Genomic DNA, 21,547 nt, shown 5'->3' with positions numbered 1-21,547 from the left:
AATGGAATTTCCTGTGTTTCAGTTTGTGCCCATTGCCTCTGCTCCTGGCACTGAGGACCACCGTGCCTGGCTCCATCCTCTTTGCACCCTCCCTGCAAGGTACTTAGATACATTGATGAGATCCTCCTGAGCCTTCTCTTCTCCAGGATGAACAGTCCCAGCTCTCTCAGTCTTTCCTCATAGGAGAGATGCTTCAGCCCCTTTGTCATTTTCGTGGCCCTTTGCTGGACTCTTTCCAGTATGTCCATATCTCTCTTTTACTGAGGAGCCCAGAACTGGACATGGGTCTCAAGATGTGGCCTCACCCGTGCTGAGTAGAGGGGAAGGATCACCTCTCTCAACTTGCTGGCAATGCTCCCCCTAACGCAGCCCAAGATCCCATTTGCCTTCTTTACTGTGCAGGCACATCGCTGGCTCATGGTCAGCTTGGTGTCTACCAGGACCCTGAGGACCTTTTCTGCCAAGTTGATTTCCAGCCTGTTGACTACCAGCTGTGCCTGTACATGGGGTTATTCCTTCTCAGATGCAGGACTTTGCACTTCCCCTTGCTGAACTTCATAAGATTCCTGTTGGCCCATTTCTCCAGCCTGTCCATGTCCCTCTGGATGTCAGCACAACCCTCTGGTGCATCAGCCACTCCTCCCAGTTTTGTGTGAGCAGCAAGCTTGCTGAGGGTATGCTCTGCCCCATCATCCAGATCATTAATGAAGATGTAAACCAGTATTGGCCCCAGTACTGATGCCTGGGGCTCCCCATTAGTGGCCTCTAGCTGGACTTCATGCCATTGATCACAACCTTTTGAGCCTGGCAGTTGAGTCAGTTTTCAATCCACTTCACCATCCGCTTATCTGGACTGCTACCTCATCAGCTTGTCTATGAGGATGTTAGAGGAGAGAGTGTCAAAAGCCTTGCTAAATCAAGACAAACAATATTCACTCTCTCCCCTCACCCACCAAGCTAGTCATTTCAATGCAGAAGGCTATCAGGTTATCAGGCTTCCCCTCTGTAATCTATGCTGACTGCTCCCAGCCATCTTCTTGTCCTTGCTGTGTTTGGAAATGGCTTCATGGATTATTGGCTCCATCACCTTCCCAGGGATCAAGGTGAGGTTGACCAGCCTGTAGTCCCCCAGATCTTTGCTCTTGCCCTTCTGGAAGGCAGGAGTGACACTGGCTTTGTTCCAGGCCTCAGGAAGACGACCATGAGCCAGTGGGGAGTGGCCTTGCAGTCTCATTGCCAGCTCCCTCAGCAGTCAGGGGTGCAATCTGTCAGGTCCCATCGATTTGTGAACGTCGAGTTTGTTTAAGTGCTCCCTGACCTGGTCCTCGTCACCAGGTTTAAGTCTTCCTTGCTCAAAGACCTTCCCCCTAGTCTCAGGGGTCTGGGAGTCCTGAAGGCTGGTCTGACCAGTAAAGACCGAGGTGAAGAAGGCATCAAGTACCTCAGCCTTTTCTATGCCCTGTGTCACTAGGCACCCTGCCCCATTTAGCAGTGGGCCCGTATTTCCTCCTGCTTTCCCTTTGTTGCTGATATACTTGTAGAAGCCCTTTTTGTTGCCACCAGATTCAGTTCCAGATGGGCTTTGGCTTTGCTAACCCCATGCCTACATGCTTGAACCATGTCTCTATAGCCCTCCTACGTCACCTGCCCTTGCTTCCACCTCTTGCAAACCTCCTTTTCATGTGTGAGCTCAGTTAGGAGCCCCCTGCATGTCCATGAAGGCCTCCTTCCACCTTTGGTTGAGTCCCTGTTCATCAGGATCCTTGAAAATCCACCAGCTCTCCTGGACCGCTCATCTCTCCATGGCCATGCCCACAGGAACACAGCTCTCCAGCCTAGTGACCTTCAAGACATTCACCTGGGCAAGAAGCGATCTAATCTCGAGGGATCAACTGAAGCCCCAACACGTGAGATTCAAAGCCCCTCGGGTAACAGCAACTCCTTACCCACAAGTATCTGCACTCTGCTAAATTCCCAGCCTCGATAGCCTCCTGTGCCAATGACTTCCACAATCTAATTACAGCGCATGCAGGCAAGTAGTTCCTTCCATTAGTCTCCTTTATCATTTCTGACTGTGTAGAAGTCAGGAAATGGAGAAAAGCATTTTCTAAATTAATTTTTTTTCGCCAATTCATTATTATTTATAAATATTTCCCCAGGGTGGAATGCATTTTTAATGAAGATGATGCCCAGGATAGGCAAGGCCAAAGTTTTGGCTGGCTCAGAGTTTCAGATATTCTAAATAAATTGGGGAAAGGGTGACTGCAGAGCCCATTAGGTCAAACAGCTCCAGATCCAGTGGCTTGAAAACAAGGAGATCCAACATAAAAGTTTAAAAAAAGTCAGCATTTAAACAGTACAGAGCAAAAAAATGGGAATGTCTTAGCTCTCAGCATCATTCTTTTCTACATATGTCCTAGAGCAGATTCTCTCTCTGAAGACAGTGCTTGTCAAGTAAAAATGCAAGCCTGTCAAGACACAGGATGGGAGAGAACACTACCACTGGACAACTAAATAAAATGGATCAATGCTAGAAAATCCCATCATAATTATCTCTGGCAAGCCCTACAGCAAGCCCAGGCTCTTTGCTTAAGTCAGTTTGATAAGTAGAATGTGGGAAAACTACCATTTCCTCAACCAAACAGCTCCCTGGGTTCATTCCCCAGGGCTTACAAAATGCACCCCATATCGATTCTGTTTTTGTTGGACTTCAGCCTCCAGCTCCTGCATCTCAGCAATGCAAGAGTGGCTCAGATGGTCCCCCAGCTCCCCTCAGCATCCCTGAGGAGGACTGGCACAGTGAGGATGCAGCCAGCTTGGCCACATCCTGAAAGGAGCCAGGTGCCTTCCTGCAGACACCCATGCATCTCTCTGTGGTCCCACAGGAGAGAGTGGGTGGCTTCGCTGTGGATGTCTAACGGCGGGGGGGGGGCAGATGAATTGCAATCTGGTGGATGTGCTGCCATGTCAGCAGACACCACTGGAGGTCAGTGTGAGCTAGCACTGCCGTGCAGCAGGATAGGGATGGGGATCCCACTACCCTGTCTATACTGGGGTCCCTTTTTGGCCTCCCCAATCTCTCTTGAGACAGCTCCAGACACAGGAGCAAGAAGCTGAGTCTCCCTTTCCCTACAATCGCTGATGTTGGGTGGATGCACACAAACACATGCAGACACACACACACACACAATTTTCACGCGTGCTTAGGGAGCTCACGAGGGGAAACGATGTTCCGGCTTGGTAATGGGCAGGATCAGACTCCAAACCTCTCACTGGACGCACCGTGCTGCATCAGTGACCACAACGTACTTAGGGGCAGCGACCCTCCATGAGCAACAAGGGCTGAAAAATCCACCACAGTCACGCTATGCTTCAGCAAAAAGACTACAGAAAATGAGGAAGATGGTTAGCAAAAAGGAGCAGCAAATTAAATCCTTAGAGGTGGCATGGAGACCACCAGAAAAGACCATGCTGGGCACGTGGTCTGTTAGGAAAGGTGTGAGAAAGGGTACAAGGAAGCTGGTACGGCTTAACAGGGAAGAACTATATAGTTGCATTAAGACATATTAGCACAGTGGGCTAAGAAGGCATGATTCAAAAAGCCAGATCTGCTTCCAAACACGGAAAACAGAAAGGCTCTTCACCTCAATCAGATTAGATGCAATAATTTAATCAGGCAGGCCAGAAATCAGTCTGAGGGGCAACTGGTTAAAGGCATTAAAACTGGCATCAAATCCTTTTTGCAATACATTAGGAGCAAGGCAGACAGTCTGCAGGGCACTGATGCATGGAAGGAGCACTCAAAGAGGTGTTTGCAGAGAGGATTGCAGAGGAGGGGATCCTTCTCCACATGGGTTCAGCCTTTCCTAGCCCTCAGGACCCCTTGGGCTCACCCCAACCACCCTCCCAACTCTGCCCTGGGGAAAGGAGCCCAGCAGGAATTCAGGGGAAGGGGACCAGCCAGAGGACTCACGGTGGACTGGCAGAGCAGGAGGCGGGCATCAGTGATGTGGGCCGGGGGGGGCTGCAGCTTGGCGGACACATACATCACATTGGAGAAGAGCCGGTGGAAGCGGAGCTCCACCTGTGCCCCGCAGGGGAAGGTCACCATTTTGCTCAGAGGCTCTGGAAGGGAAAGCCAAGAGGCGTCAGCTCCTTGGAGGGTCCTGCTGACACCTTCTTGCAGACCAGTGTCCCTGAGGCATGTGGGGACCCCCAGCCCTCTCCTCCCCCCCAACTGGTAGCCCTCCTCACGCCCTGCATGGCTTACCATAGCCACGTCCCCAGTGCTCGGCAGCTGCTCCCAAGGGACAGATTGGGTCTGTCAGGGACCGGGCTTCCTTCAGAGTATGTTTGATCTCCATCACCTGCTTCCCAGTGACCAAGGGATCGCGGCCGATGTCTGGGGGAGAGAGTTTGGAGGCACAAGGGTCACTCCAGGTTCCTTATTTATTTCCCTGCCTTCCAGACCCTACGTGAACATCTCCATACTGCTGCCAGGTTACTAAAAGCTCACATGGGGCACAGCCTGTGATTTGGTTTTTAGGGATGGCTGGCTGGCTGGCTGGCTGGCTGGGATGGGGTAGCATGGAACCACTTGGTTTCTGCTGCTATCTCTTCTCACCCCTGCTACTGAAGCAAGTGGTTTCTACCTCATCCCTTACCTTCTAACACATCCTCCAGCATGTGTGTAACCTTCTTCTCTTGCAGAATATGTTTCTTCAGGTACTTCATGAAGATCCCAGAGCTGAACTCCCCGTCCTGCAACTCATAGGCTTCTGCATCTTCGCTCCTGCAAGAGTAAGGACTCATCTTTAACTTTCTGCAAAGGGCATGAAGCCCTGGGGGTGAGTCAGGGCTTGCCGACCCCATCTAGGCTCTGTTGGCTGAGTCCAAGTTAGGTCCTCAAGCAATGACACTAAGTGCTTGGTTTTGGCCCAGGAGGGGTTGGGAAGGGCACAGGATGGGAAAAAGCAGTGGAGGGGAATGGGAGAGGAGAGCACAGCCTCTTTTGCCAGCCTAGGTGGGTGACAGCAGTTGAAAAGCCAGTGGAACTGGCACTGGAGCAGTAAGCAACATTCATCATCTCAGGAGGCTTCAGGTGACCTGCTCATAGCACAGGCACCTTGGGAATCAGGCTCAGGCCTGGAAGGACAGATGACAGGAACTGATGCCACCTTCAAGCATAACCTGTAACTGATGCACAGGCTGCCACTAGTGATGTTAGGAGGAAGGAAAGAAGTGCCTGAACAGCAAACAGTAGAGATGGAGGCTGAGAGCCAGAGGAAACATGAGGAAAGCCCTCTCAAGCCTCTAAAGCCACCATGCATAAAGGGATGCGAGGAGACATCGCTGTGCCAGCATTTGGTCCTGCGTCATGGTGTGGGGATAGCAAAGTGCACTTACGTGGCGTAGCCATAAACGGTATTGCCCCAGGGCTCCAGTGGCTGTACCTGGGAGAGGGCACACTCCGGGTTGTACCTGGAAGAGGAGATGAAGGCACAAGTCAGTGTTGAGGACATCCATCAGCACGTGCCTGGAAGGGACAAAGCCCATGTGCTCCACCAAGTCCATCTCCTATGGATGGCAATAAGATCAACCCTCACGTCAAATATAACCACCCATATTACTTGGGCAGCAACAGAGGCTAAAGGTAGGAGTCCTATGAAGAACACGAACCACAGGGAAATTAGTAGATAGGGCCAGCTTTGACCTATCTGCACTGGTGAGCTGCTCCCTGCCCTGCAAGCAAGCCTGGAGCTGTGGGCGCAACCATGCCTCCTCCCTTCTGAGGCTGGTTTTTAACAAATCCAGGCAGCAGCACAGTGCAGAGAATATACGGGTTCACTGTGGCCCAAGGGACGACTGTCCCTAAAGAAGTTAGAGGTGTGCACATAGCATGGCTACAGATCAGCTGCCTGTCCTGGGGGTCTGAGGTACCCCACAGGTCCCTTCCAGACCATGCACACTCCATCTGCCCCAGGAAACCAAAGCACACTATGGCTAATACATCTCCAGATCTCACTGAGAGGTGGGATCAGGACATGCACCCAGGTCTCGAAGCCCAAGACTGGTCCCAGCACCTTGGTCTAGATGCAGCTCAATGAGCACAGACCCTGTTATTCCCAAAATCAGGTAAATCTGCAGTGACAGTCCGAGCTTCCACCAAAAAAGATATCATGGCTGCACTTAATAGCCAAGCCTTGCCCATCTGACTGCAGCCAGACTGAACAGCATGGGGACAAGCAGTCTCCAGTTTACACCAGTGACTTGGAGCTGTTCCCTATCACACAGGGGTAAGAGCTACGAACAGAGGCAGTGTTATTCTGTGTTAATCAATTCCAGCACAGTTTCCTGAGGCTGAAGTTGGCACGCTAAGAACAGAAGGGATGGTTGTATTTCCAGCAGCCAACATGTTACCTACTGCTGGTGGTGCAGTCTGGAGATGTTTAATGGCAGTATTCATCTGGCCTGTGTAAGTTTTCTAAAGATGATCAGAAGAGAAAATGTGGAGAAAGAGATATGCTTCTAAATATGAACACTGAGCAGAGAGATTTACCTGCTCCTCAGCTGCTCCTAAATGAATGCGGAAATCTGGGATTCCAGGTCCAAGGAGAAATGAGACATGGGATCCCAAAATAAACCATGGTCCTGTTGTCCCCATGCTGGGGACATCTACCCAATGCTGCACAGACACAAGTTGATGCAAACCTTTTGTGATGGCACCAGCAGGCATCCACAGCTCCGGCAAGGCCAGCTAGTGCCTGCAGTGGAAACGCTGGCTGTGATCCCCTGCCCCAGCAGAAGACAAACTTCAGCAGCGGCATTTCCAGACCGTGACCAAACACAGGGAGAAGCCTGACAGCGGAGAAGGTGGCAGCGCTCCCTCCTGCTCCAGACCCAAAAAAAGTCTCAGTTACACAGCACATCTCATGCAATCTGTTTCTGATCTGCATCCCAGATAGGAGATGGTGTCCTCCTTCTGTCCTGAGTGGCACATGCTAGAAACCCTCATAAATCAGGGAATTCCTGGAAGAGGCAATCACATCCACCCAAAATCAGCATATAAAGGTATGAGGCTACACACAGGCTCTGTGTTCCTGGTTCCTCCTCTGCTGAAGCTGAACATCTGCTACCACTTGGCAAAGGGGGATGTGTTTCTCATTGCCTTGGCATTTCTGATGCCAACATATGGGGTGAAGAGATACTCTGGGTGAGATCCCTCTTAGCACAGACACAGCTCCTCCCGATTCATGTACAGCTGAGCAAACTGTCGACAGACTTGCAGCATCAGTCCAACCAAAAGGACATTGCAAAAGGGGGCCCCAGGAGCCTTGTTTTACAGAGCAGTGTAAACACACACAAATATGAAATCCAGACACTTTGCTGAGCTGAAATGATGACTTCTCAAGAAAAATTAGCTCAGGAGAGAGCTTCTACAGCAATCCCTCACGAGCCTGGGGATAACACCTACTGCACTAAGTGCTGTGGTTGCTGTGGGAAAGGGGAGGAAAGAAGTGTGAGGTTTGGGGGAGGAGAGACAAAAACAGCTGCACAACCATGCCTAAACATCACAGAAGATCTCACACTGCATCTTTTTCCCAAAGCACCGTTAAGACTCCACTGAGCACAGAAACTGCTGGCAACACCAAGAAAGGAGACATCAGCTCAAAAGCTATTTCATAGATTGTCACCATTTGCATTAGCGATCCCTGTGGAGCCTCCAAGTCGCCATGCTACCTCCCCATCACACTCTGCCCTCAGATGGGCTACCAGCAGCCCAGAGGCATACTAGCCCAGCTCCACCAGTGCATCCATGACAGCCAGGTGCTCCTGCTCAGCTGCAAGCCGTCCCCTGCCTGGTATCATGCTGGAGAGAGCAGCAAGGTGCTGCCACGTGTGCTGGGGGAGCATTTGACAGTGCAGGGAAGCAACACGCTCTGCTCTCAGCAGCAATGGTGAGCAAGAAGGGAGAAAGGGGATGCTTCACTACAGGGCATTCAGGGCAGGTATCAAGGGACATCAAGCTCCAGCAATGCTGGCAACTCAGAGCTGTGGCAGTAGGGTAAGTTGCAGTGCAGCCAGCTTGCAAGCTATTCAAAGTGAGTGTTCCCACCTCTGCAGCTAAAAGGTATCAAAGATTTAACATCTTTCCAGGGGCTGGCAGCTCTTTCAGGGCAGCAGTACAAAAATCCCTGTCGTCTTTCTGGTTCTTAGTGCATGAACCACAGAAAGAAGAGGGAGACTTTCCTGCATTTACCATCCAGGTCTTTTCTGACCTGTAAATCTGCCTCAGGAGACTGAAATAAATGAACTAAGGACAGCTTCTACTGGAATAGTCTATGTACCTCTGCTGAAAATGGGCAAGTAGTAATTTTCTGCAGCCCACGAGCTGCAGGATAGAGATCTGCAGGCCAAGAGAGGATGATGGGCTTTCCACAGACAGAGGGAAAGAACTGATCTCTGACCTCAGCAGCAGCCTGGGTCCCACTTCAAGACATGACCACTTCAGAAGCATTTAAGGCCAGTAAAAACCAAGTAGCACAGCTTAAAATATTTTCCCCATTGTGTTGCACTCTTCTGACTGAGATGTTAACAAAAACACAGCCAGAAGAGCGGTGAGCTAAACAGTCCCAGCCTGAGCATGTGGGCAACACATATCGTGAAAGTCTGAGGTCAGCAAGATGCTGCTACGGCCTGCCAGGTTGGGTGGTTCAGCGCAGCAGGTTGAAACACAAAAAGACAAACCCTATGCTGAGTTTCAGCCAACAATTTATGCCAGGGCAGAGCCATCCCTCCACAGCCTTTAGGCGACTTGCCTGTATTTGCCAGGCTTCTTCACCCTGAAAAAATCAAGGGAGGGTCTCCAGCCCCTTCTCTCCAGCAGATCTCAGGCGGCACCTGATGCTCTCTGCACCAAATACGTGACTGACTGGTCTTCTCAGGACATCCTGCAAGACCTGACAGTCTTGCTGATTTTATGAAACAGGCCGATAAACTTTGACAGAGGCCTGGGCTCAGCAGCACAACAGGGGATGTGGCCCCAGCAATCCATGGAAACACCCCATGTGGTTGTGTAGAAGCTCACTGCTGAAGCAGGGGCTGAGGCTGGCAGCTGTTTCCCCCGACCCCTTGAAACATCATGCTCTGCCCATCCCGGGCAAGGAAGGGGACAGCGCACCCTACCATTTCCTGCAGGTGTCCAGCAGGATGAGGTTCAGGGCCGTCTGCTGCTGCTGCATCTTCTGGAGGATCCTTTGCACACTGATGCAGTTCTCAGGGGCGTAGGGTTGTGGAGCATCAACAGGGACCATGTAGTTCCTCCCTGAATGTTCGTACCCGTGCCCAGCGTAGTAGAATATAGCTGAGAACCAAGAGAGAAGAGGATGAGTCACGATGCGAACCTGCAGGTCTGTAACCAGCTACCATGGCCATGTCCCACCTCCTGTCCTGAAGGGATACTGGTGCAGGGCAGACCTAGACCAGTAGCACCTATGAAACTGGAGCTATGTTGACCTCACAATTTTGACTTTTTTCCAGTCCATTCCCTTCAGCAGAGTTGGAAGCAGCCCTGAACTGTTTGTCAGGAGATCCCAAAGTCGCTGGGTTTACACGGTTCTGTAACCATCTGTGCTACAACACCCAAGGTCAGCATCTGCCAGGCTGAATACGACTTTTGCACAAAGTTTTGGTTAATCATCAGCTCTTTGCAAGAATATGACAACAGACAAAGTATTTTACCATGATGAAAAATACAATAACAGCCTTTTAAATGAGAAGCTCCTCAGCTTACTATTTCTGGAGGAGAGACTAGCAATGGATTAGGTGATGGGAAACACTCTCCAGATTTTAAAGGTCTGCCTGTATTTAAACATCTATAAGCTGGTGAAAAATGAGATAGAGACAGAGAGAGATGAGTTCTCCAGATGTCCAGAACATGTGGACCACATGCTTCAACAACCTCAGACCAGATACCCGCCTCATAAGGCGGGAGAGGAGTCAGACTCATCCAGGTGTTGGTGGGAAGTCCAATACCCAACAAGAATTTTGGTTTTTAGTTTTACTCCTAAGCACATGAAAAAACTTATTAAAGGTTTCTGCTTTCACAAGAGATGGCAACATGGGGATATCCAGCTTGGAAAGCCAGTGCTGAGGAGCTTGGCATGGCCCAAGCCGATGCTTCTCTTTGACCCCTGTGTTCAACAAAGGGCTTTCATTCTGCACACGGATCCCCATGTGGGCTGTAGCCTCCTGAAATGAAACTGCACGGTGGCTGGCTACCCCTTCCCAGCAGTGATGCAATTGCTTGGGGGATGCTGGTGAAAGCCAACTCAGGGAACTGAAATGGGTTAAAAATAGCTCTGCAAGGTGACGCAAACAGTTGCACTACCGCAACTGAGGGACAGTGAAGCACAAGAGGTCAGAAATGGGAACAAGTGGCTAAGACGCAAAAGCAGGAGAAATTCTTCAGTCAGATTTGCTGCCAAAGCCCACACTTCATCGAATAACCTCTCGTCTATTTTCCCTCTACTGTTTCTGGCCCTGTAGTTCGCAGGACGCTTGCTTTGATCTCTGATGCTGCAAGGGATGCAGTGAATGGGGCGGGAGCTGAAGGACTGAAAGCATGATCTCATCGTATGGAGGATGGAAAGCATGATCTCCTAGTAAAAAAGGCTTCAAGTCACCTTTGGTTTCCATTCTCAGGGGATGATGGAAAGTTACTCAAATGGCTGTTTTAACAGGTGTCCACAAGGTTTGGGTTCCTCTTTTTGTGGATCACCAGCCAAAGACAGTGAGCTCTGATTTGCAGAAGTTTTAAACTTTCATAACTTGCAAATCAAAGCCACAAAACCCTCCTGAGACTATAAAAGAGTATAAAACAGGAAGCTGCCTGGAAAAATCAGATGCAGACACTTCAGGTTTGGCCCCTCAAGTCATTGAGCACTGATGGCTTTCATCCCTCTGCCTCTCCTCCTGTACGTGAAAGGGAGGTGATGACATCTGTTACCAGGCAGCATCACTGACACTTGGAAAAAACTGAAATATTACACAAAAGCCCACAAAGAATGATTCAATCATTAAATCTTCTAACTTATGAGGTCTTTTTGTGCACCCTGAATGCACCGCCAAGTCCTCCCCACGCTATATAAATCACAAAGACTCACGTTCAAATCAAAAAAGACATGAGTTTCACGTCAGCTGAGCAACTTTGCAAACCTCTCCTGGACTTAATCTCTCCTCCTGAACAGGAAAGTCAACAATTTGCCTAGAGAAGCAAAGGGTTTTTTTATTCTGATCTAACATTTCAATGCTCTTCCCACATCTTGTGAGTCAAAACTGCAAATCAGAGACAAGCTTCCGAGTACCAAATTAAAAAGGGGAAGCTCCAGGCACTGCTTATAATAGAGGAAATGTCAGTATGTGTCTTAATTAAGGCATGACGGCATATTCCTAGTATTTCAGTCGCAACTTTCTGCTCTCGTTGCACTTATGACATTATTTTTTTGACTCGGGACTTTTTAGGATGCTTGAAATAACATCCGGGGAGATTCCTCATTCGCCTGAGGGTTGCATAATTAGACCACTCAAGTGATGTTTGGGGCCTTCAAAAATTCTCTGCAGCTTTTCTAAGAGGAGATCTGGAGGAAAAGCAGCCAGATGAGCCACCACCTCCATATGGTGAATTAGAGAAGCCTTTGGATCACCTTGAATGTGCAGCCATACAATGTTTCTGTGCCCGAAAACAAAGCCAGTTTTTGCTCTGGGCTTGAGAAATCTCAGAGAAGGTTCAATAATAAGAAGGACAAAGTCCTGCACTGGGGCAGATAAACCCAGGCAGCATTTTGGCTGGGGCTGAGTACTGGTTGAGCAGTAAGCCTGGAGATAAGGGCCTAGGGTCACAGCAGGACACCATGCTGAAGATGAGCCAGAATTGACTGGTGGCAGAGCTACACTAGGAGATGCAGGATCACCAGGAGAGCTGTCACCACTCTCCTTGGACCTGAGTAGACCCCACTTAGATCCTGTGTCCAGTTTTAGGGACCTCAGTTCAGAAGGAAGGTGAAGAAGCTCGAAAAAGGCCAGCAGAGGCTACCAATATGTTGGGGCCCAGGGCCTGGGAGGAGAGGGGGAAGGAGCTGGGCTGGGATGGTCTGGAGACGTGGAGGTGGAGGAAGGTCTAATAACAGCCTACAGTTCCTGGAGGGGCAGTTACAGAGACAACAAAGCCCAACTCTCCTTGTTGGCATGGACCATACAACATGGGGCAACAAACACCAATCCATGGAGGGTCATGTTCGACAGGAGGAAAGACTTCCCTGGAGAGTGGTGCAGCTTGGGACAGGCAGGTGGATAAGTCAGTGACTCCATGCCTGGAAGTCCTCAAGACCTGATAAGGAGAGCCACAGCCAACCCTGACCTCATGTTGATGACTCCAAAGTCCCTTCCCACCAAACCCTGTAGGAGTGTAAATCACAGACAGGTCAGTAAGAACACGCAAGGGAGGGCCAGCCATCCAGAGAGTCCTGCGATAAGAAAGAGGGTTAGGGAGGTCAGGCACATCTTCTTCAGCTCTTATCAGCATCCTGAAGCTAAATAAAACTCTAGAAGCAACAACAAACACCGTGCTCAAACACTAACCCACATGGCTACGTCCTCTCTTTTGATCTGCACCAGCAGAAAGATGCATGAATGCCCCAGCATCTCTGCTGCTGGAGTTAAACTTCAGAAGACAGCCAGCCTCACTTCTCGGGCTTGCTGACAGGTGGGTCTGTGTTAGACCACAGCCTCTCACTTCAGCCCAGTGATAGTCTTTCACCAGTCAGCCCTCTCCTCCTAGCTCCTTGCTTCGCTCTGTATGTCCACACAAAGCTCTCTTGACTTCAGCTGTGGTGGTTGCTATGCAGGAGATGGCATCTCCAGGTTCCTTGAGCAAGAAAAACCAGGTAGAAGCACCAGGATGCCTCTGTGCAGGTGCATGTCTGACACACACACATGGATGTACAGGACTGGCTATCACAGGCACCCCTGGAGTCTTTGTGGTTTTAACAGGCTGCCTATGTTGTTCCTGGAGCTGCTGTCTCACCACTATCTTCCCATGCATATGACTTAAGTGAATCTTAAACCTCTCAGTCAGTTTGAGATGTTTATCCTGGAGCGAGTGCCTTGAAAAATTGATACATAAGGTTTAGGAGGAGTTGTTAGCTTCTTCTAAATGCGTTTTTACTAACAAGACAAGTTAATTTCAATGATTTATACTCCACCTGGTTCTTTTAATTCTATGTAAGGAAAACAGTTGAAGAAATGCTGGAAGATAGATCACACCGAGAGGCACCACACTTCAGATGGGGCAATCAGCAGGCAGACTGACCCAACGCCCCACCATTAAGTCTGGATGCCACCAATTATGGCAAGAGTCCTGAACTCAATCATGCTGCTGGGACCAGCCTGTGCTGGGGTTCACTGCCTCCAAATAATAGTAAACCACTCAGCTTAGAAAGCTGTAAAGAAAACCACCATCCGGAGCAGGCTATGCCTAGCAAACACTTGAAGCTTATCAAGGTTCAGTAACTCAGCTGTTAATGTTTTCCCTGCCAGTGCACAAAATCAATTTTGCCAGGAAGGATCAGCAGCCATGAATGCAGAAAAGCACTAGAAGTTTAAATAAGGCATGATAGCATTAAAGGTTTGCCATTTTCAAATCTTTTTTCTCTCCAATGCTTACAAAAACAAGGGATGTGCCATGGATAAAATGCCATTTGGTCCTCACACACCACAGATAGAGGGTAGAAATGGCAGCACTGTGGGAAAAGCATAGCAGCCCCCAGGGATGACTCTGGCCTGGGAAAGGAGGTAAAGCCTGAGATGCAAGGGGATTTCAGAGAGCAACCACAAAAGGAAGCTGCAAGTGAAGTCATAGGAATATGCTGTCATCAGATGACGTGCTTGGCCGGAGTGGCGACAACCATGTACTGCCCTCCCCTGCCAGCTCAGCCTCCCCAAGTGAGGCAGTGCTTCCTGGAATGAGGTGGCTTTGCAGCATTTCACTTGTGGCCATGTCCCTATCCATTGCACAAACTCCAAACCTCATGCTGAGTGCTGGGCTGGAATTGGCTTACGCTGATTTTCACTGTCTGAGTGCCCTGGTACGCCATGCAGCTGGGAGGGCAGTGAAGATAAGCCTCATGCTGAGGTTTGGAAGCAAAAAAAACATCAGCAAGGTGTTTTCAGGGTATCTGTTGGGCTGAGAGAATCTCAGAAACCCCAAAGAAGCTACTTTCACCAGCAAGTCTGAACACCTGCTTTAAGACCCACAAGATCTGCTGGTTGGTTTTGTGTTTGAGGAATGCTTCCTGCTGAGAACAGTGTGCAATAAGCTCAAAGCCCAACCTCAAAGCCATCTGCGCGTGGGAATGCTTTCTGCAAAAAGACTGTCAGAGGCCCAAATTAGACCATCAGGAAAGAGAAACAAGGACATCATGGCCAGCTGTAGCCGTCACAGCTCAGAAGGAGCTCCCCTCCTCACAAAGGAGAGTGGTGGGGGCAATCAACAGTCAATCTCCTCAATTCTGTCATCTAAGGCAAAATCAAAACACCTTCTCCCATTTTCCCATTTGCCATCAGAAGTGCTGGCTCCCCAAAACCTCAGCATGAGACCATGTTGTTGGAGTTGGAGGTGAGCCACGTGATGGACAAACACCTACTTTGCCTGCCTGTAACCTGGCCAAAACTGAACGGCATTTATCTAGGGAATTCTGCCAAGCCTGGCACCACTGCAGACCGTACTGCAAGTCTCCCTTGTCCCCTCCAAAGCAAAGTTCAGTTTCTTCTCTTTTAATTCAACAGCTGTTCAGAAAATTGCCAAATGCCTGCTCCTCCCTGGCATCAACCGCTGCTACCTGCACGTCGGCTGCTGCCTGCTCAGCACTGGCAGGTAGCTGGGCTGGCTTTGCCTTACCATAGACTCCCTTCCCCAGGAGCTGCAGGAACCGACTGACCGCTGTCACCATCTCAGCCTTGTTCAGATCCAGAAGGGAGACAACCTGGAAGCCCAGCTGCTCCAGAAGACGACTCAGCTCAAACACGTCCGTGATGGGAGCCATGAGGTTGGGGTGATGCTGGTAGCGGTTGTTGCCCACTAAAAGTGCTATCTTGCCTGTAGCTAAAAGAAACACCAAGTGACAAAGCTGTAAATGCTCAGCAGGAGGCAAGGTCTCACCTCCTTCTGTTGGAGTGAGGATACGGGAAATCTTTTCCTACATCTAGGCAGGAAGGACAGACCCTACACTGCTACAAGCCCGGAGTGCCCTCCAGAAAGCCCTTGGATTTCTGAACACTGACAAAATATACAAACCATCATTTTGAAAGAAAGACTTCAAAAGTTTTCACCTGGCAGCCAAAATCCCAGAAGTGCAGAAGGATCTGTGCTACTGAGGTTATTCAGCACCTGCCCTACCATGATCACAGGTCTTGCGTGCCAGCGGTGCCTGGGAGGAGGATGCACTGAGCCAGGCTAAGAGGTCCTTTCCCCAAGAGGGCTGAAGGAGAGAAACATCGGACTCCTGCTTTCATTTTATGCCCACCTTCCACTGTAGGAAAACCAGATTTATGGCACTCAGCAGAGGTGGGAGCAAGGAACTTTGCCCTGCTTCGAGGAGGTATTTCAAGGAAGGGAAAAGGTGTCATGTGAACAACACTTTTAAACTCATTTGGTGGGCACAGAGGTCAAGACTGTGTTACTCATTAGGAGTAATCTTACTCCACTTGCTGAGACTGATCAGGGCTTGGCAGGGGATGGGACTCATTCTGTGCCTTGCAGCTCTGATCCCAAAAGCCCAGAGCCTGTGACAATATGGGCATAAAGGCTTGAAGCGGTCTCTGCAGGAAAAGCACTCCTATGCACTGTCCTCCCATCTACCCTGGAGCTTGGCTTTTAATTAAGGGAGTAATTGCTCAAGAAGAAGAGATGACAGTACTCACCAAAATACTTTTCAGAGCGACTTGTACCTGGAAAAGAAAGAGGGAAATGATAAGTCTGTGCCCAGCACCCAGCGCTCCAGTGCCAGCTCCCATCGCAGGTCTGAAACCAGGTCTAACATCCCCCAGCAATGCAAAGCCGGGTCAAACACCGCAGAGCATTGGCACAAGCAACACTCCTCAGGCAAGTTCTTCACCGCCTGACTGCTAACCTTAAAGACCATGGTCTGGTGATTTTAGGAGGATTTATGAAAGCCTGCCTGACTTATGAAATCCTGAGCAGCTGGGAAGCAAAGCTTGGAGAAGGGGCAGGCCAGGGGAAGAAGCGCCAGCGTGGAGGAGCTCGCACCCATCAGCAGGTCTGCGCTACTCATACCAGCCCTGCCTGGGCTGCCGCGCTTCCCGAGGTGACTTGCCCACTCCCTTGCTGCAGCGGAACCAAAGAAAACACAACTCAAGGTTGACATAAGCTTCAAAACAGAAAGCTTCTTCCCATGAGTCGTCAGTGCAGCGGAAGCCTCTTGTTTGCTTTTGATTGCGGTAATATTCCCACCACCCTGCTTTGCCTTTCCACGCCTTTTAGCACCCCAAATGTGACTCACTTTTGCGAGCTCCCCAAGCTCTCCTTCCCGAGCGCTCCCAGCCTCTTAAAATCATCACTACCCTAATAGCTCCAGCTTTTCCTATTTAAATTAAAAATAAAAAAAAGTCCAGCCCAGGAGAAAGCCCTAACACCCTACCGGCTCTAAAAAAAGAAATTAAGAGCATATTTTTAATTGCATAAATCTCATGGGTCTGGAAGACCTTGAGCACCTGAACCAGTGTTGCTCATGCACCAGGGATGCCTGGAAAGCCATCAGAACAAGCCCATTCATCCTTTTTTGCCTGTGACAGAGCCGCCTGTTGCATGTTAAAGCTACTCAGCTGTAACATTTTGAACCCAACCCGATCCGGTGCCCCCTTCTCACTGCCTGTCCCCCCCTGGATGCTGTTTTGCCAGCTGCAAGGAGGCAGGGAGAGCACTCTCTGGCTATACAGGACCAATCTGCACTCTGGAGCAATTTTAAAGCTAGCCTAGAAGGTGAGATGAGAAGCTTATGGCATAGAAAAATCTCTAGATGGAGTAAAGAGCCAGCAAAGCTAGCCCGTGCTACTCTTCTTCCACAGCAGGGCAAAGGCAGAAAGCCAAAGTGGCCATCACACTGAAGGTGGAGCATGCCCGAGGCTCTAGGGACCCATCTTCTCCCCGGGATCTGTCAGCTCACACAGCATCAGGCCTCGGCTGCCAGCCCAAGGGACCTGAACCTTCCCAAAATAAACACTCTCTCCAGCAATATGCATCTGAGTGCATCACTTCATCTCAGCAAGGCTGTAAATGAGTCTTAGCATGGGAGCTTGCTGCGATTTGGCTGAGGAGCTATTAAACCAGCACTTTGGCAAGGCAAGAAAACCACAGCAAGCACCTGAGAACACTCAACCTGCCCTAAGGTGGCAGGTTTCTGACAGACTGCAGAACCCAGCAACATCCCACACCGCAATATAGCGGATCACTGGGTTTTGGCTTTTTTTCTTTTACAGACACTGCTTCCCTCGCTACCTCTGAACCCCGTTATCAAGGAATCCTATTTATCACAGTCTGACGGACGCCTGTGCCCGCCGCTCAGCAGGGCTTGCTGAGCTCTGTTGAGATCATCATATCCAGTATATCCGGGGTGTGAAATTGCGGTCTGCAGGCTGTTCCCGTGACAGCCGCCACAGGACTGCCAGGACACTCCAGCTGCCCTGCAGAGCCCCATGCTACTTCTCTACGCTGAAGTCTCTTACCTTTGGCTCCCTGCAGAAGCAATATTTAAAACTGGTGGCCTTTCTTTTTGTTAATAAAAGTGTGCAAGATCCGTCCAAGCCAGGGGAAGGTGCAAGTATCAGAGCCACACATCCTACTTCTCCTAATCCCGTGCCCCAGAGCCCAGCTTCCCCTGCACCGATTGAGCCGCAGGGTAACACACCAGCATTGGGCTCCTTGCTCACCAACTCGGCACTTCCAGGCAACAGAACTAAATTCATTTATGCCCTCTAATTAGATTTCATGCTAGAAGGTGATCTGCAGCAAAGCAGACGTGGGTTGGCTCTGCTCACCTACGTGAATATCCACGGCGTTGGTCCAGTGCTCTCCATGGCTATTGGAGGCACAGCAGAGGTATGTGCCGGAGTCACTGATCTTTGCATGGGTGATCTAGACAGATCAAAAGTTAAATCACATTATTTATGGTGAAAGTGTGCAATCCCCTGCCAGTATCTGCCAAAGGCACCGTGTTCCTGGAATAAAAAGTCTTTTTTCTTGCTGTTTGCTGAGTCCTCATTGCTTGCCTCACAAAGCCAAGATTTCCCATGACTTTTGTCTTTCTAAGAAGCTCAGTAAGACCATGTGCTAAAGTCTGCTGATGACCCCAGCTTCTAGAGCGCAAGAATCCTCTGCCCAAATGCCTTCCCTTCTTTCTCCAGCAGCCCTGAAACCCTCTGTCATAGGCATACTCTGCCTTAAGAGCCACACTGGGAGAATGCTGCCTGGCCAGCATCAGAAGGTTGCCTGTTTTTCCTCTTAGGTGACATTTTCTAGATTTCTGATCATGCCCATTGCTCTCTTCTGGCAAGTTTTCTACTCTTATCCATCTCTCTTGATGCGGGACAAGAATCAGAACAGTACTGGCTGGCGAGGACCTTTGTGGTTTTCCAGCCCAGGCTCCTGGTAAGAGAGGAACATAAGCCACCACTGGGTCAGGTTGGCCATAGGTTTGTCTAGTCGAGTACTGAAAACCTCCAAGGACAGAGATCTCGCTGCCTTTCTGGCTCCAGTGCAGCACCACCCATCTCCAAATGAAGAACCCCTTCCAAATCCCCAGCCTGAACTTCCCTGTGAAAAGTGCAGTCTGAGGCCACTGTCTGCTGTAATATCATCTACCACTACTGAGAAGAGATTGGATGTCTTGTCTTCATTACCCTTCACGCAATGCCCCAGAAGGAAATCTGCCTTTCTTGCTCCAAGAAGACAGCACTGATTGAAATTCAGCCAGTGACCCAAAATAAACCCAGACTTTTTGCTGTCTCCCTGACTCTTTTCTGTAGGGACTAACCACTTTTCCTTCTAGCCCTCCTGAAGGCAGACAGCACTCATGCAGCTCCATCACTCCACAGTCCCCTGTGCAGACATACAATAGCTGTTCTTGTGCCACTGCTGCAAAAAGGCACGAGAGATGTGCTGAGAGCCCTTGACACATCTATCAATCGGTTACTTCTTAGAGAAATATCCACAGTTTTGAAAGAAGCCCATAAAACGTATTGCCTCTTCACCCAGAGTCCTTCAGTCAGCTATCAAAGCAACAGGGGTGATACGTGGAGTGCTTTCTCACAACCCTGCAACGTGGCAGGGAAAGATGAGCACAAGGAGGCTTCTCAAGGGCTGGAGAGACAGGGAGGACAGGCAAGGAGAGACTGCGTTCTGCTGGCATTCACCTGCTCACACAGATCAAAGCATACCCAAATCTTGACAGGCAGATACGAGCCGGGCTTAAGGACTGCCACCTCTCATGTTCAGGATGACAATAACACAATTTTCAGCAGTCTCTGCAAGGCTTCTGAGGCTCTGCCATGCCCACCATCCAGCAACGAGCTTCCCCCATCACCCACCTCAGCAGTTAAAGTTTCCGAACTATCCCAAGGCAACGTTACCCAGAGGTTTTTTTTCTTCTGATGTTCCAGCAGGTTCCCATTCCGGTACCACTGGTAGCTGGGGGCTGGGACCCCCATGGCAGCACAATGCAGCTGTAGCGGCTTCCCCACCTCCACCCTCTGCTCGGTGGGGTTGAGGACGATGACCGGTTCTCCTCCCCAGAGCTGAGGGGGCAGTCCTGTAAAGCAGTGACACAGAATTGGTCCTCCCTCCGCATGGACAGAAAACAATGGTCATTTTTTTCACCCTGTAAAAGACCCTGTGCATATTGCCAGAAAAGCAAGCTTTTTCCACCTGCACCAAGAGATGCTGTCCCACAGGATGACTGCAGTTGCAGCATCACTACTGCACCTTTCTGCTTTGGGAGCAGGGAATACTTGAGAACAACACCTGCGACAGTAAACGACATACCAAAGCCCTGCCTCTAGCTTCCCAAACCTGATGCTCGCCCTGTCCTGCCAAGCACGCAGTCAATGTGCTGAGGTCAACCACACCCAGAGTTATTTTTGCTCAGCCTTGAAATAGCCAGATTGCTTCTTCCAGCCCCTCTGCCCAAGGCAAACCAGCAAACACCCAGTATAACTCTGGGAAACCTACAGCAAGTGATCAGCAGGAGGAGCAGGTACATACAGCCGGAGTTACTGGGACCATGACAGGGACCTGAACCATCCAGAGGATGGACGCAGAGGTCTGGCTTAGACCTGCAGACTCGTGTCGCTGGAGAAATCCTTCTGTATTGCAATTTTTGAGCTGGAACGACACACTGCCCTGAGAACCGCACAGGATCACTGTTGCAAGGGTGGGCGAAGCGTAAAATATAGACAAGCTAGAAGACACACTCCTACCTCTGGCGACACACTGATGGACCTCCACCTTCACCCAGTCGGAGAAAACAGCATTTTTGTTGAAGTCATTGATTCTGCAGGTGTAGAGCTGAGTCTGCTGTGCAGTGATGGGCAAGTCTTGCTTGGTGGCACCAGGAATCTGGCGGCAGATAGACTAAGGGGAAAACACAGGTGGTGGGCAGCGAGTCCCCTCTCATTGCTGGTAGAAGGCGGCACCAGCAGGCCCCTTATAAGAGCAGAAAAAGCGGAAATCCCTGGTTTCCTCCCCTCCTCCAGCTGCAGGGATGCAGGAGAAGGAGCTTTTCCATTGCACGCCCCCAACCCCAGCATCTGCCGAAGCCCTTGGCATCCACGCGCATCCTATCTCCCTCTCCTTCTAGCCTCCTGGTTCCCACCAGCTCTGCCCGCAGAAGGCCAGCTCCGCCACCGTGGGCAGGGACCCAGCCTGGTGCCCCACTCAGGGCCACCTCTGCTCCCACCGTTACCTGGTGCTGACAAAACCACTGGTACTGCAGCGACGTGCGTCCCTCAGCTCTGCACCGCAGGGCGAAGGAGTATCCCACAGGGACGGAGACGGAGACCGGCTGCTCGGTGATCACAATGGCTGTGGAGAAACAGGACACGGAGGTGGAAACAACCCAGCAGGCAAAACCCAGGGGTTGGCTCCCAGCTGGTGGCTGGGCACACCGGAGCTGCAAGAGGGGGGCCCTGGCACCCATCCCAGGAGGAAGGGAGACTCGGAAATGGGGAGATGCTTGGCCTCCCGTGTCCAGGGGATGCCACCGGCCTTTTTTGGGTGGTCCCTTGGGGCCCAAACTCACGGCCGGCAGCACTTCTTGCGCCGCAGGGCAGGGGGGGGGGGGGATCGCCCAGGCCCAGCTGCCCGCTGGCCCCCCGGCAGCCGCTCACCTTCCTGCATCGCTTCGCCGGCGGCTCCTTCCCGGCCTCAGGGGCCGCTGGCCGGGCCCCCGGCGGGGCCCCCCCCCGGGGAGGCAGGGGC

The 21,547-nt window shown here is 50.6% G+C and overlaps 1 protein-coding gene across 1 annotated transcript in view; it reads right to left on the bottom strand.

The window, feature by feature from the left end:
* LOC104834332 (mucosa-associated lymphoid tissue lymphoma translocation protein 1-like) overlaps window positions 1–21,543 on the bottom strand; it is a 28,133-nt gene extending 6,590 nt beyond the window's left edge. The window contains exons 1-12 of the mRNA XM_010571524.1: window positions 21,457–21,543; window positions 21,033–21,151; window positions 20,548–20,701; window positions 19,660–19,880; window positions 18,112–18,208; window positions 15,979–16,005; window positions 14,957–15,160; window positions 9,187–9,364; window positions 5,407–5,481; window positions 4,665–4,792; window positions 4,271–4,402; window positions 3,974–4,125 (exon numbers count right to left, since the gene is read on the bottom strand). Coding sequence (XP_010569826.1) covers window positions 3,974–4,125; window positions 4,271–4,402; window positions 4,665–4,792; window positions 5,407–5,481; window positions 9,187–9,364; window positions 14,957–15,160; window positions 15,979–16,005; window positions 18,112–18,208; window positions 19,660–19,880; window positions 20,548–20,701; window positions 21,033–21,151; window positions 21,457–21,466 — 1,497 coding nt within the window. The 5' untranslated portion in view covers window positions 21,467–21,543. The remainder of the gene's footprint in view (window positions 1–3,973; window positions 4,126–4,270; window positions 4,403–4,664; window positions 4,793–5,406; window positions 5,482–9,186; window positions 9,365–14,956; window positions 15,161–15,978; window positions 16,006–18,111; window positions 18,209–19,659; window positions 19,881–20,547; window positions 20,702–21,032; window positions 21,152–21,456) is intronic.
* Between the last annotated feature and the right edge of the window lie 4 nt (window positions 21,544–21,547).

The sequence above is a fragment of the Haliaeetus leucocephalus genome, unplaced genomic scaffold (assembly GCF_000737465.1).
Source record: "Haliaeetus leucocephalus isolate CR32 unplaced genomic scaffold, Haliaeetus_leucocephalus-4.0 Scaffold339, whole genome shotgun sequence".
NCBI lineage: Eukaryota > Metazoa > Chordata > Aves > Accipitriformes > Accipitridae > Haliaeetus > Haliaeetus leucocephalus.
The sequence above is the reverse complement of the archived record's forward strand: the minus strand, read 5'-3'. Positions and strand labels throughout refer to the sequence as shown.